Here is an 11,696-nt window from a genome sequence, read left to right on the forward strand (position 1 = left end):
CGAGGCCAGCCTGGTCTACAGAGTGAGTTCCAGGACAGCCAGGGCTATACAGAGAAACCCTGTCTCGAAAAACAAAAAAAAAAAAAAAAAAAAAGGTGTGTGCCACCACGCCCAGCCTCTAACAACTCATTCTTACTCAGGCAAGCCGGGATTGCAGGGCAGTGTTGGACAGGGAAGGGTAACAGAGTTCATGTGTGCTAGAATGATGTGGAACCAAAGAATGGCTGCACAGGACCACTTAACGCTTACTGAGGAATGAGGGAGCAGAAGCATGCTTCCTAGGATCTAGGCTGTTTGTCCTGGTTTACAGGTTAACTCTAGAATCTGTTACAGGCTCTACTGGAGGACACCTCAGAGAAGGTGAAAGTTTACCTTCGAATCCGACCGTTCTTGACTCCCGAGTTGGATCGACAGGAAGATCAGGTAGGATTTAAGGTGGATTTAAGGTAGTGGTAGGAGAGGCTCCCGGGAATGCTCCTTTACTCTGTTAACCCTGCTTTCTACCTTCCCAGGGCTGCGTCTGCATTGAGAATACAGAGACCCTTGTGCTGCAGGCACCCAAAGACTCCTTTGCCTTGAAGAGTAATGAGAGGGGAGTCGGTCAGGCCACTCACAAATTCACTTTTTCCCAGGTATGCAATACTGCTGTATGAACATTTAGGAAATGTATTTCTTTAAAGGATTTCTACTCGAGTGTGGGTTCTTGACATGTCTGTATTTGTAATTTTAAGGCCTTTTTATGTGCTAGTCAGTGTGTGGGATACTTTTATGTACATGAACCACCACTGATGTTATTACTATTACTCCTCTCCCTGGTAAGAATGCTATGGCACATATTACAGTGACGGCGATTGTGCTGAAGCTATAGAGCTATTCAGTGGTAAAGACAGAACTGAGATTTGGATCTACCGTCTCCAAACCCATGCTTACACCCAACTGTACAACCCCGCGTGTGTGCACAGCACTACACTTAATAGCATTCCTTAAGTGTTTCATTAGGATGAATTGTACTAGCAGGGGGCGATGGAGTCCATCAGGGAAACCTGCTTGAGCAGTCTCCAGGAGAGGATTGTATCTACCAGTCCGGTCCAGGAGACGATGGCAGAAACAATGTGGCTTCTGAGAAATCGGTGTCTTTCTAGATATTTGGGCCAGAAGTGGGACAGGTGGCTTTCTTCAATCTGACCATGAAGGAGATGGTGAAGGATGTGCTCAAAGGGCAGAACTGGCTCATATACACCTATGGAGTCACCAACTCGGGGAAAACGTACACAATTCAAGGTCAGTAGTGAGCTTCAGCAGGGTTGTCAACTGGCAACTTAGGGTTGGTTTTCCCTTTGAGGCCTTGAGTAAAAGATCCTATTGCTATTATTCCAGGTACTAGTAAGGATGCGGGGATCCTGCCCCAGTCCCTGGCTCTCATCTTTAATAGTCTCCAGGGCCAACTTCATCCGACACCTGATCTGAAGCCCTTGTTGTCCAATGAAGTAATCTGGCTAGACAGCAAGCAGATTCGACAGGAGGAAATGAAGAAGCTGTCCTTACTAATTGGAGGCCTCCAAGAGGTGAAATGCTCATGAAGTTGGGATAAATAATACAGATTTTAGAAAAGATTAGTGCTTATCTTTTCTCTGTGCCCCTTTAGGAGGAGCTGTCCACCTCTGTGAAGAAACGTGTCCACACTGAAAGTCGGATAGGTGCCAGCAACAGCTTTGACAGTGGCGTTGCTGGGCTGTCTTCTACCAGTCAGTTCACCAGCAGTAGCCAGCTAGATGGTGTGTACCATGAGTGAGCTCTATGCTGGGCAGTCAGGGTTGGGAGGGTCGGTGGGATATGACCCACTCCCTATTCCCAACAGCTGTAAGTGGTATAGATCAAAGACTGCAACTGGAATTTCAACTTTCTAAGTTTCTGTAGACCAAAGTAAAATGGTTATTTCCACGGTTAATGACATACATGTATATATTGGGTTTTTTCACAGAAACAAGTCAATTATGGGCACAACCAGACACTGTCCCAGTAAGTGTTCCAGCAGACATTCGCTTCTCTGTCTGGATCTCCTTCTTTGAGATCTACAATGAATTGCTTTATGACCTGTTAGAACCACCTAGCCATCAGCATAAGAGACAGACACTTCGACTGTGTGAGGATCAGAATGGCAATCCTTATGTGAAAGGTATGCAAAGGTAGAGGAGGTTGGCAGGAACCCTGGAGGGACATGGGGAAATTAGAGGAGGAGCCAAGTGTTCCCACCTTACTCTCTTGGCTCCAGATCTCAATTGGATTCATGTTTGTGATGTTGAGGAAGCCTGGAAACTTTTGAAAGTGGGTCGCAAGAACCAGAGCTTTGCCAGCACCCACATGAACCAGCAATCCAGCCGCAGGTCTGCTATGAGAATTGACTCTTGACTATATCTAGATAGCTTTAGCCTTCCACCTGATCATAGAAGTTATAATTTTTCCCTTTTCCTTTTCAGTCACAGCATCTTCTCAATCAGAATCTTGCACCTTCAGGGAGAAGGGGATATAGTGCCCAAGATCAGTGAGTAAGTTTTCCCACTTAGAAATTTGATCATCTTGGCCATGTGGTTATGGGGGCAGAAGGGAACTTCTCAAAGCAATTTGCTCTTTCCCTTCTTCTGATATGAACAGCTTGGAAGGGCCTTTCCCTAGAGAGAGGAATTATAGAACAAACCAAGTTCCTTACATCAGCTCCTATGCTTTACTCCAGACTGTCACTCTGTGACCTGGCTGGCTCTGAGCGCTGCAAACATCAAAAAAGTGGTGAGCGGCTAAAGGAGGCAGGGAACATTAACACTTCTCTGCACACCCTGGGCCGCTGTATTGCCGCCCTGCGACAGAATCAGCAGAACCGGTAAGCTGCAGGCTGCGGGGGCCTGGGCCTGGCCCTTTGCTCGGTTCCTGGTCAGCCCTGAGGGTGGTGCTTGGATGCACACGCCCTGCCAAAGGCTGCACTTATACTCAAAATACTATTTATCTAATTCCATGCAAGGTCAAAGCAGAACCTGATTCCTTTCCGTGACAGCAAGTTGACTCGTGTGTTCCAAGGCTTCTTCACAGGTCGAGGTCGTTCCTGTATGATTGTCAATGTGAATCCCTGTGCATCTACATATGATGAGACTCTTCATGCAGCCAAATTCTCAGCCCTAGCCAGCCAGGTGAGAAGCTATACACATGATTGTATTTTCCTTGGATGCAATTTTTTTTTTGGTCTTTTGAGTTGGGGTTTCACTGTGTAGTCCTGGCTATCCTAGAACTCACTCTGTAAACCAGGCTGAGATCCATCTGCCTCTGCATCTGGAATGCTTGGGATTAAAGGCATGGGTCACCACCACCCAGCAGGACTGGCAATCTTAAAATAGCTCTTAGGAGCCGGGCAGTGGTGGCGCATGCCTTTAATCCCAGCTCTTGGGAGGCAGAGGCAGGTGGATTTCTGAGTTTGAAGCCAGCCTGGTCTACAGAGTGGGTTCCAGGACAGCCAGGGCTACACAGCCCTGTCTCGAAAAATAAAAACAAATAGCTCTTAGGAACTAGTTAAGGAGTCAATTGAGATTTTTTTTCTCCCTCCAGCTTGTGCACGCCGCACCTGTGCATCTGGGAATCCCATCCCTGCATTCATTCATCAAGAAGCACAGTCCTCAGGTTGGCCCTGGCTTAGAGAAAGAGGACAAGGTCGACTCAGACCTTGAGGACAGTCCTGAAGACGAAGCTGATGTCTCCGTGTATGGCAAAGAGGTGAGGACACAAGGCAGCTCCGTTGTGGCAGCTTGGTGGCTGGACATGTGCCACAAGGTGTCCTGGTGGATATGGGGCTTTTTAAAAAGTGCAGGAGGGCTGGCTCATAGGTGTGGTCTTCTAGGAGCTACTCCAGGTGGTGGAAGCCATGAAAGCGCTACTTTTAAAAGAACGACAAGAAAAGCTGCAGTTGGAGATACAGCTCCGAGAGGAAATTTGCAACGAAATGGTGGAACAGATGCAACAGCGGGAGCAGTGGTGCAGGTACTGCTAGCCCAGCCCCTGTGACAGGGACAGCAGTGGGGTGTAGGCTGTTCTCCAGCTTCACTCAGGATCCTCACTACCACTTCCTGACAGTGAGCGTTTGGACAACCAAAAGGAACTGATGGAGGAACTGTACGAGGAGAAACTGAAGATCCTGAAGGAATCACTGACAACTTTCTACCAAGAGCAGATCCAGGTGAGTTTATCCCGGCCAGTCTCAACAGCCAGTCGGCTTCCATCCTTTGGGTCAGAGCAAACAAATGTCTACTTTTACTCTGTCTTGAAAAACCAAGCCAAACAAAACAAAGTCTGGCTGTCCTGGAACTCATGCTATAGACCAGGCTGGCCGTAAACTCAGATCCACCTGCCTCTGCCTCCTTGGGACTAAAGGCACACACTACCTACCGCCACTGCTACTGCCAGCATCTTATGGATTTCTGAGATAGGGTCTCACTATTGTCGCTCTGGCCAGCCTCAAACTAAGTTTTATAAACTCTAGAAAGAACAGTAGTATATACTATAATTAATTTTTATTCGGTTCCCATAGTATCGTGAAGCTATTGAGTTTAAGTTGAGGGGTGAGCTCAGCATGAAGTGTGCTGCAGGCTAATGTCAGCATGAATGGTACGGACAGGACGCTTAGGTTCTTTTAGTCTGCTCCTCTGGCGTTTGTCTGACCCTGGACAAAACTGTGCTCTCTCCTTCCCTCTTAGGAGCGGGATGAAAAAATTGAAGAGCTAGAAACTCTGTTGCAGGAAGCCAAACAGCAGCCAGCGGCACAACAGTCAAGGGGGTGTGAACTGTCCCTCCTCCGGCGGTCACAGAGGCTGGCAGCATCTGCCTCCACTCAGCAGTTCCAGGAAGTTAAAGCTGAACTAGAGCAATGCAAAACAGAGTTAAGCTCTACCACTGCAGGTGAGGAAGGCAAGAAGCCAGGCAGTGAGAGTGGGCAAGGGAAAGCTGGCATTCAATCAGTCCTGACTCCACCTCTGGGCCATATCTACCCAGATCTCACTCTGCTGCTGTTAAAGCCCAAAGCTGAAAAACCCATGCATTAAGTGTAAGTGTTATCTATATATCCTGTGTTTCTCCCCTCAGAGCTGCACAAGTATCAGCAAATGTTGAAACCGCCACCCACAGCCAAGCCTTTCACCATTGATGTGGATAAGAAGTTAGAGGAGGGCCAGAAGGTATTTAACCTTAATGCATTTCAAAGGCCTGTATCAGGGGTTTAAATGAGAGTAAGGTATTTTTCTTTTTTGCAAGGGTCTGAGGAATGAAAGCCAGCTTGTTTTTGCTTTTTATTTGTATGTAGTGATGTGGAAGACAGAACAGTTCTCTCTTCCCACCATGTGGGTCCTAGATGTAACTCAGATTGTCGAGGTTGGGTGCTAAGCCAGCTCACCAGCCTCCAGCTTCCCTAAGTTTGTCTTCAAATGGCTGCTGATTGATTTTGGCCACAATCTGATTCCTACCCTTTCAGAATATAAGGCTGCTACGGACAGAGCTCCAGAAACTAGGACAGTCTCTGCAGTCAGCAGAAAGAGCCTGTTGCCACAGCACCGGAGCAGGAAAACTTCGTCAAGCATTAACCAACTGNGATGACATCTTAATCAAACAGAACCAGACCCTGGCTGAGCTGCAGAATAACATGGTGCTAGTGAAACTGGACCTTCAGAAAAAGGCAGCCTGCATTGCTGAGCAGTATCACACTGTGCAAAAGCTCCAAGGCCAAGCTTCTGCCAAAAAGCGGCTGGGAGCAAACCAGGAAAACCAGCAACCAAATCATCAACCCCCAGGAAAGAAACCATTCCTGCGAAACTTACTTCCCCGAACACCTACCTGCCAAAGCTCAACAGACAGCAGCCCTTATGCACGGATCTTGCGCTCACGGCACTCTCCTTTACTCAAATCTCCCTTTAGCAAAAAATACTAAAGTTGTGGGGATGAAGATGCATGGTTGTTGCCCTGAGGTTGGCCAGCTGCTCAGCTGATAAGTCTCTTTTAAGCTTCAGCACATACCCAGAACTGTATTCAGAATTATTGTATTATAATCACCTATATAATCTTGTTTTTTTATGCACAAATATTATATGGAATAAAGACATTGTTTATGCTTTTATTTGGATTCCAAATTTAGAAAAATATAAAAAGGGGGACAGAAAATTGATATAAATACCATCTGGCCTGTTAGACCCTTGGACAGGAACAGCAGAGGGAACCAGCCTAATGGAAATGAGTACAATTTTAATTGATACCCAAGAGGCTTGGATAGCTTTGTCTGGCCAGGAAGTTGCTATGTCAAAACATCCACCTGCCTGTCTCCAAATGCTGGGATTAAAGACATGAACCACTACACGGTACCCAGTTAGTGTTCCTTCCATTAAAAGGGGAGTAAAATGTTCTGAGTACAAGAGAAGGAAGGCTAGCTTCTAACCACGGAATGATCTACTGCACAAGCTCATTGTAGCAGACATCAAGCAGATCTGAAACCTAGAAAAACACAGTGAATTCTTCAACCTTGTAGATAAGGTTGAAAACCAAATTGGAGATAAAAAAAAAAAAATTACATCAAGCATTTACTAAAAGATACCAGCATAGACTTTAATATCTGAAGTAAAAAAGTTCCTTTCAAAAATGTCCATGAAGTTCTCTCCTTGTGTTGCTTCATCATATATAGTTAGCATGGCCACAGTGGCCATCTGGCCCTCATGTGAGCCACAGTCCATGCTCACTGACTCTCACTTGGAAGATTTTAGGAGGCTGCTTTTGAAAACTCCAAGATCATATGGATAGCTCCACTCTAAACCTAATCTCTTATCCGAACAGTACACTCAGTAACATAAAGGTCGATCTAGTCAGGCCTCACTCAGCATTCGCCTGTAGTGCTATCATTATTAGGGCGGCTGAGGCAGAAAGGCCACAGGCTAGGATACACAGAAACCCTGTCTTAAAAAAAAAGTCCTAGCTGTGCTCCCTGCGTGCAGAGGACAGGCACCAAGCCTGGTGAGCTTCCCTCCGCCCTTGTCTACCCCTCTCAGCAGTGCTGAAACCTTGCTTCCGTGGCATCACTGCTGGTTAAGTGTAGTAAAAGGGATTCCTTGGGGGAGTGGAGTGGCTAGAAAGGCCAAGACCTGCCACTCTGAATAGAAGGGAGCATTGCTAGCTGGCTGCAGAAGGCCATCTTTCCCCCACCATATTTCTGCCTGCCTCTGACGGTGGTTCCATAGGCTGCCCCTCAGCCGTTTCTGTCTATAGAAATGAGAAGAGCTTAGGTCCTTGGGAGAACAGACGTGACTGTTCTTTACTGCAGGTGAGGTTTACTATTGGTCTAGCAATGTGCTGACGTGAGAGTAGTCGACTATGGTGTGACTGAAGACAGGTTGAGTGGAGAAACCCTGCGTGTGGGCGTGTTGTTTGCAGACAGTGAGGCGGGGAGGAAAAAGGTACCCGGCGTGTCTGAGGTGGGCGTCTCCCCTTGGTTCCTCAGCTGCAGGATCTGGCGGAGCAAGGCCTTACCTTCTTCCCGGGTCTGAAACAAAGTCACAGCTGTTTCAAAATATATTCAGTGCTAATCTCAAGAAATGATTATTAAAATACTGTTCAGATCATTCCTTACAAATAAAAGGAGTTCTGCCCCCTTTTTAAAAGGTACTATTTCAGGGCTACACAGAGAAACCCTGTCTCGAAAAACCAAAAAAAAAAAAAAAAAGGTACTATTTCACAGATGACTTCCACAGGTCAAAGCAAGCTCTACACACCATGGTAAAGACCATCTATTTCGGCCTAAAACCCAAACCCTTTAAAATCTAATACTCACATCATTAAATGCACAACACTTTTGGGCACAAGTTGAAGCTTCATCCCACAGCTTGCACTTAAAATAGTACTGGGCCAGGTATCGGAAGGCTGTGCTCTCCTCCAAGTGCTCCACGGTCTCCTAGATAAGGAAAGCAGGCGTGACCGAGGTGACAGGAGCCCATCTGTGACAAGGCTCTTGTGCTCTGACACATACCCCACAGGAATAGATATCTTGGATGTATTTGATGTAACACTGGGCAGCCTGCTCTGACTCAGTCAACTGTTCATGAAGCCTACAAAAGAAATTGAGCTTTAAATAAGTCAGGCCACATAGCAAGTCAGAAACTAAAAAGTAAAGATGTAATTAAAATCAGAAATGACAGGTAAACAAGTAAAATTTAACACAGATACCACATTGAGACCCAAAGGACTGTCAGTGCCCACCAAGTATAGGAGCTAAATTCAATAACACAGAGGCAGGCTGAGTTTAAGGCCAGCCTGGTCTACAGAGCGAGTTCCAGGACAGCCAGGGCTACAGAAAGAAACCCTTTCTTGAAGAACTTACCTTGGCTTACATTGGCCAGAGAGACTGGCCATTGCAAGTTGATGAGGCTCCAATGAGTATATGGACAACAGAAAAAAAAATTTTTTTTGGTGGGGGGTGTCATGGGGAGGGAGGACAGACATGGGAGGACTGAGAGGTGAGTGCGATTGGGTTGCATGATGTGAGATTCCCAAATAATCAATTTTTTAAAAAAGTGACAGCTCTCTTAGGGTCTTGTTCTCTTTCTTATCTCTCCCCTCTCTCCACGTGGCCATGGCCGGCTTCTACTTTCTACTCTTCTCCCTCTCTCTGCCTTCCTACAATAAACACCTTAAAACCAAAAAATAAAAAATAAAAAAGGGACAGGTGTCTTAACCAGGGCTACAGAGTAAGTAAGACCTTGTCTCAAGACAAAACAAACAAACCCAAAAAGCCACCACCACCACCACCACCACCACCAATAGTTGTTAAAGGGCTGGTAAGGCAGCCCTTAGCAGCAGATAAAGGCACTTGAAGACAAGCCTATTATTAACTCTGTTCAGTTCCCAGGACCCACATAGTGGCAGGAGTGAACTAACTCGCCACAAGTTGTCCTGTGACCTCCAGACACACATGCACACACATACAAAATTTTAAAAAATGTTAGCCAGGCGTGGTGGCACACGCCTTTAATCCCAGCACTTGGGAGGCAGAGGCAGGTGGATTTCTGAGTTTGAGGCCAGCCTGGTCTACAAAGTGAGTTCCAGGACAGCCAAGGCTATACAGAGAAACCCTGTCTCGAAAAACAAAAACAAATAAACAAACAACAACAAAAAAACAACAAAAATATTTACAAAAAGAGTAGTTAACTAAACTGGACAATTAGATAATAAATGCTTTCAAAATTTTCCTGTTAATACCAGTGAGACTAAGAACTATACCAATAGCCGGGCGTGGTGGCGCACACCTTTAATCCCAGCACTTGGGAGGCAGAGGCAGGTGGATTTCTGAGTTCGAGGCCAGCCTGGTCTACAAAGTGAGTTCCAGGACAGCCAGGCCACACAGAGAAACCCTGTCTCGAAAAAACAAAAACAAAAACAAAAAACAAAAAACCAAACAAACGAAAAAAGAACTATACCAAATGACTGACTACTTCTGAGTTCTAAGCAGTGCTCCCATGCAGTCCTCCCATGCACACAGGCAAGTCCTCAACCACTGAACCACACTGCTAGTCCAGTCCTGTCTTTTTCAATTCATTTTTCATCTCTTGCCTCATAGGAAATCTATTTCCAATGCAAGGTGAAGTGGCACTCTCTACAGTCAAGAGTCTAGGGCTAGAATATAACTCTGTGTCTAGCCTGGATAAGATTCTGGGTTTCTCCCTACAACTTGAGGGAGAAAAAAAGAAAAGAAAATGGTGCTCAATTGCTGAGCCAGCATTTCTGCACCCCGCTGACTCATTTACAACCAACCACCGCCCCAGGAGAACAGGCCTAAGCACCCCAAACATCCACTCACTTGGCCAGCTTTACCAGAGCCATTTTCTCCACGTCTCCCACGGCATATGCTCTCCAATAACACTGTGAACAGAGTGAAGAGACGCCTCAGACCACTGCGCATGTGAAACAATTCATCACATTAGTGTGGAGGCCATGTGAGCCTTCTAGAAATGCAGGCTTGCAGACTGAGGAGTATCTCCTAATGGTGATAGTTCCAGGCTACATGAAGACATCCATACTGATAATCTCAACCTACATTTCATTTTATATTATATAGCTACAAGATATTCTTTTTGCTACACATAGATCAGAATACAGAAAAACAAACAACAATAAACAAAACCACAGTACATACAACCCAAGCTCCTTTTAAACAGCAGATTTCTGCTCAAATTCTCTAGGCTACAATTTGAGGTACCTTTTTGGCTTCCACTAGTTGATTGAGCTTCTCATAACATTCTCCTAAGGCAACCAGCATGCGAGAATCATTGGGACTATGAAAAAGAGTAACATTGTCAGACCAAAGACTTTACTAATACCTCAAGTCTTCAACCCAAAGATTAGTCTCTACTGTGTCCATGCTATTCCAAATCTATGCAAGGACTGTCCCTCAACAAAACAACACACTTAATTACTTTACTTTATGCTTATCATTATCCTATAAACTCATTAGTAGAAGACACTAAGTAAAAATGACTAAGCCATTCCCTTTAGGGAGAGAGAAAGAGACAGTGTCCTATCAACCCTTCCCACATTGTCCAATAACCAACTTACCGAAGCTGGTGGGCCCGTCTATAATAATAAAGGCAATAAAATGGCATTTTAAGGATTTCATAGGTCTGTCCAAGGCCATACCAAGCTCTGTAGTCTCTCTTGTTGACCTCAATGGCATGTCTAAAAAACAGACAAAACATGGCAAAAGAATTAAAGTTAGCAGCACAGAGACCAACAAGCAGCTCCCACCACTGCAGGAATGGGATCTGCTCACCCCTGCCCCCCGCCCCCCATGCTCACCGGTAAGCCTGAATAGCTGCAGACGTGTTCTTCATCTCCATGTACTCATGCCCCATCAGTGTCCAGGCCCCAAGGTACCGAGGATTCAACTTTAGGGCTCTCTGAAAATACAAAGCTGCTTTCTCATGCTGGGAGCGTAAGCTGTAATAATTGCCTAATTAAAAAACAAAATAAAACAAAATGATCCCTAGTAAAACACACACACACACACAATTAAAAGGGCTGGAGAATGGCTCAGTGGTTTAAGAATATTGACTGTTCTTCCAAAGGATCCAGATTCAGTTCCCAGCACCAGCAGGGCAGCTGGCAACCCCTCTATCCAGTGCTATGAAATCTGGCATACTTTACTGACCTCCTCTTGTACCAGCACATATATTTACATATATTTATATAGCCAAAACCTAATAAACATAAAATAAATAAATCTTTTAAAATAAATAAAAATAAACATAAAAAATTAAAAACTGTTCCCCTCATTTCTTTATTTTATGAAGATAACAGTTTCTTGGTTTTTTGTTTTGTTTCATTTTTTGAGACAGACTTTCACTGTATAGCCTTGACTGTCCTTATAGAGATCCACCTGCCTCTGCCTCCCAAGTGCTGAGATTAAAGGCATGTGCCACCATCATCTGGCTAGATATAGCATTTATATACATTTTTGTAATATAAGAATTTTCTAAGCCATCTTTAGATTGGTAATTTTTTTTTTAAAGATTTATTTATTTATTATATGTAAGTATACTGTAGCTGTCTTCAGACACTCCAGAAGAGGGCGCCAGATCTCGTTACGGATGGTTGTGAGCCACCATGTGGTTGCTGGGATTTGAACTTTGGACCTT

General features: G+C 45.1%; 2 protein-coding genes across 6 annotated transcripts in view; one reads left to right on the top strand and one right to left on the bottom strand.

Moving 5' to 3' along the window:
- Positions 1-6,142, top strand: part of Kif20a (kinesin family member 20A) — an 8,587-nt gene extending 2,445 nt beyond the window's left edge. For all 4 annotated transcript variants that reach the window (XM_021150683.2, XM_021150682.1, XM_021150681.1 and 1 more), the window contains exons 3-18: positions 334-423; positions 513-632; positions 1,143-1,281; positions 1,378-1,565; positions 1,646-1,775; positions 1,982-2,176; positions 2,273-2,384; positions 2,478-2,546; positions 2,732-2,875; positions 3,014-3,179; positions 3,592-3,756; positions 3,881-4,020; positions 4,114-4,216; positions 4,734-4,935; positions 5,119-5,210; positions 5,504-6,142. In XM_021150683.2, the coding sequence (XP_021006342.1) occupies positions 334-423; positions 513-632; positions 1,143-1,281; positions 1,378-1,565; positions 1,646-1,775; positions 1,982-2,176; positions 2,273-2,384; positions 2,478-2,546; positions 2,732-2,875; positions 3,014-3,179; positions 3,592-3,756; positions 3,881-4,020; positions 4,114-4,216; positions 4,734-4,935; positions 5,119-5,210; positions 5,504-5,956 (2,508 nt within the window). In that variant the 3' untranslated portion in view covers positions 5,957-6,142. The remainder of the gene's footprint in view (positions 1-333; positions 424-512; positions 633-1,142; positions 1,282-1,377; positions 1,566-1,645; positions 1,776-1,981; positions 2,177-2,272; positions 2,385-2,477; positions 2,547-2,731; positions 2,876-3,013; positions 3,180-3,591; positions 3,757-3,880; positions 4,021-4,113; positions 4,217-4,733; positions 4,936-5,118; positions 5,211-5,503) is intronic.
- The window catches only part of Cdc23 (cell division cycle 23), a 22,221-nt gene continuing 15,058 nt past the window's right edge, over positions 4,534-11,696 (bottom strand). Inside the window, exons 10-17 of one of the 2 annotated variants that reach the window (XM_021150685.2) lie at positions 10,858-11,011; positions 10,618-10,737; positions 10,262-10,337; positions 9,863-9,924; positions 8,036-8,114; positions 7,841-7,960; positions 7,471-7,552; positions 4,534-4,895 (exon numbers count right to left, since the gene is read on the bottom strand). In XM_021150685.2, coding sequence (XP_021006344.1) covers positions 4,885-4,895; positions 7,471-7,552; positions 7,841-7,960; positions 8,036-8,114; positions 9,863-9,924; positions 10,262-10,337; positions 10,618-10,737; positions 10,858-11,011 — 704 coding nt within the window. In that variant the 3' untranslated portion in view covers positions 4,534-4,884. Of the gene's footprint in view, positions 4,896-6,110; positions 7,553-7,840; positions 7,961-8,035; positions 8,115-9,862; positions 9,925-10,261; positions 10,338-10,617; positions 10,738-10,857; positions 11,012-11,696 lie in introns of those variants that run through there. The other variant, XM_021150684.2, reaches the window with a different exon arrangement.

This window comes from Mus caroli, chromosome 18, assembly GCF_900094665.2.
Source record: "Mus caroli chromosome 18, CAROLI_EIJ_v1.1, whole genome shotgun sequence".
NCBI classification, from domain to species: Eukaryota; Metazoa; Chordata; class Mammalia; order Rodentia; family Muridae; genus Mus; species Mus caroli.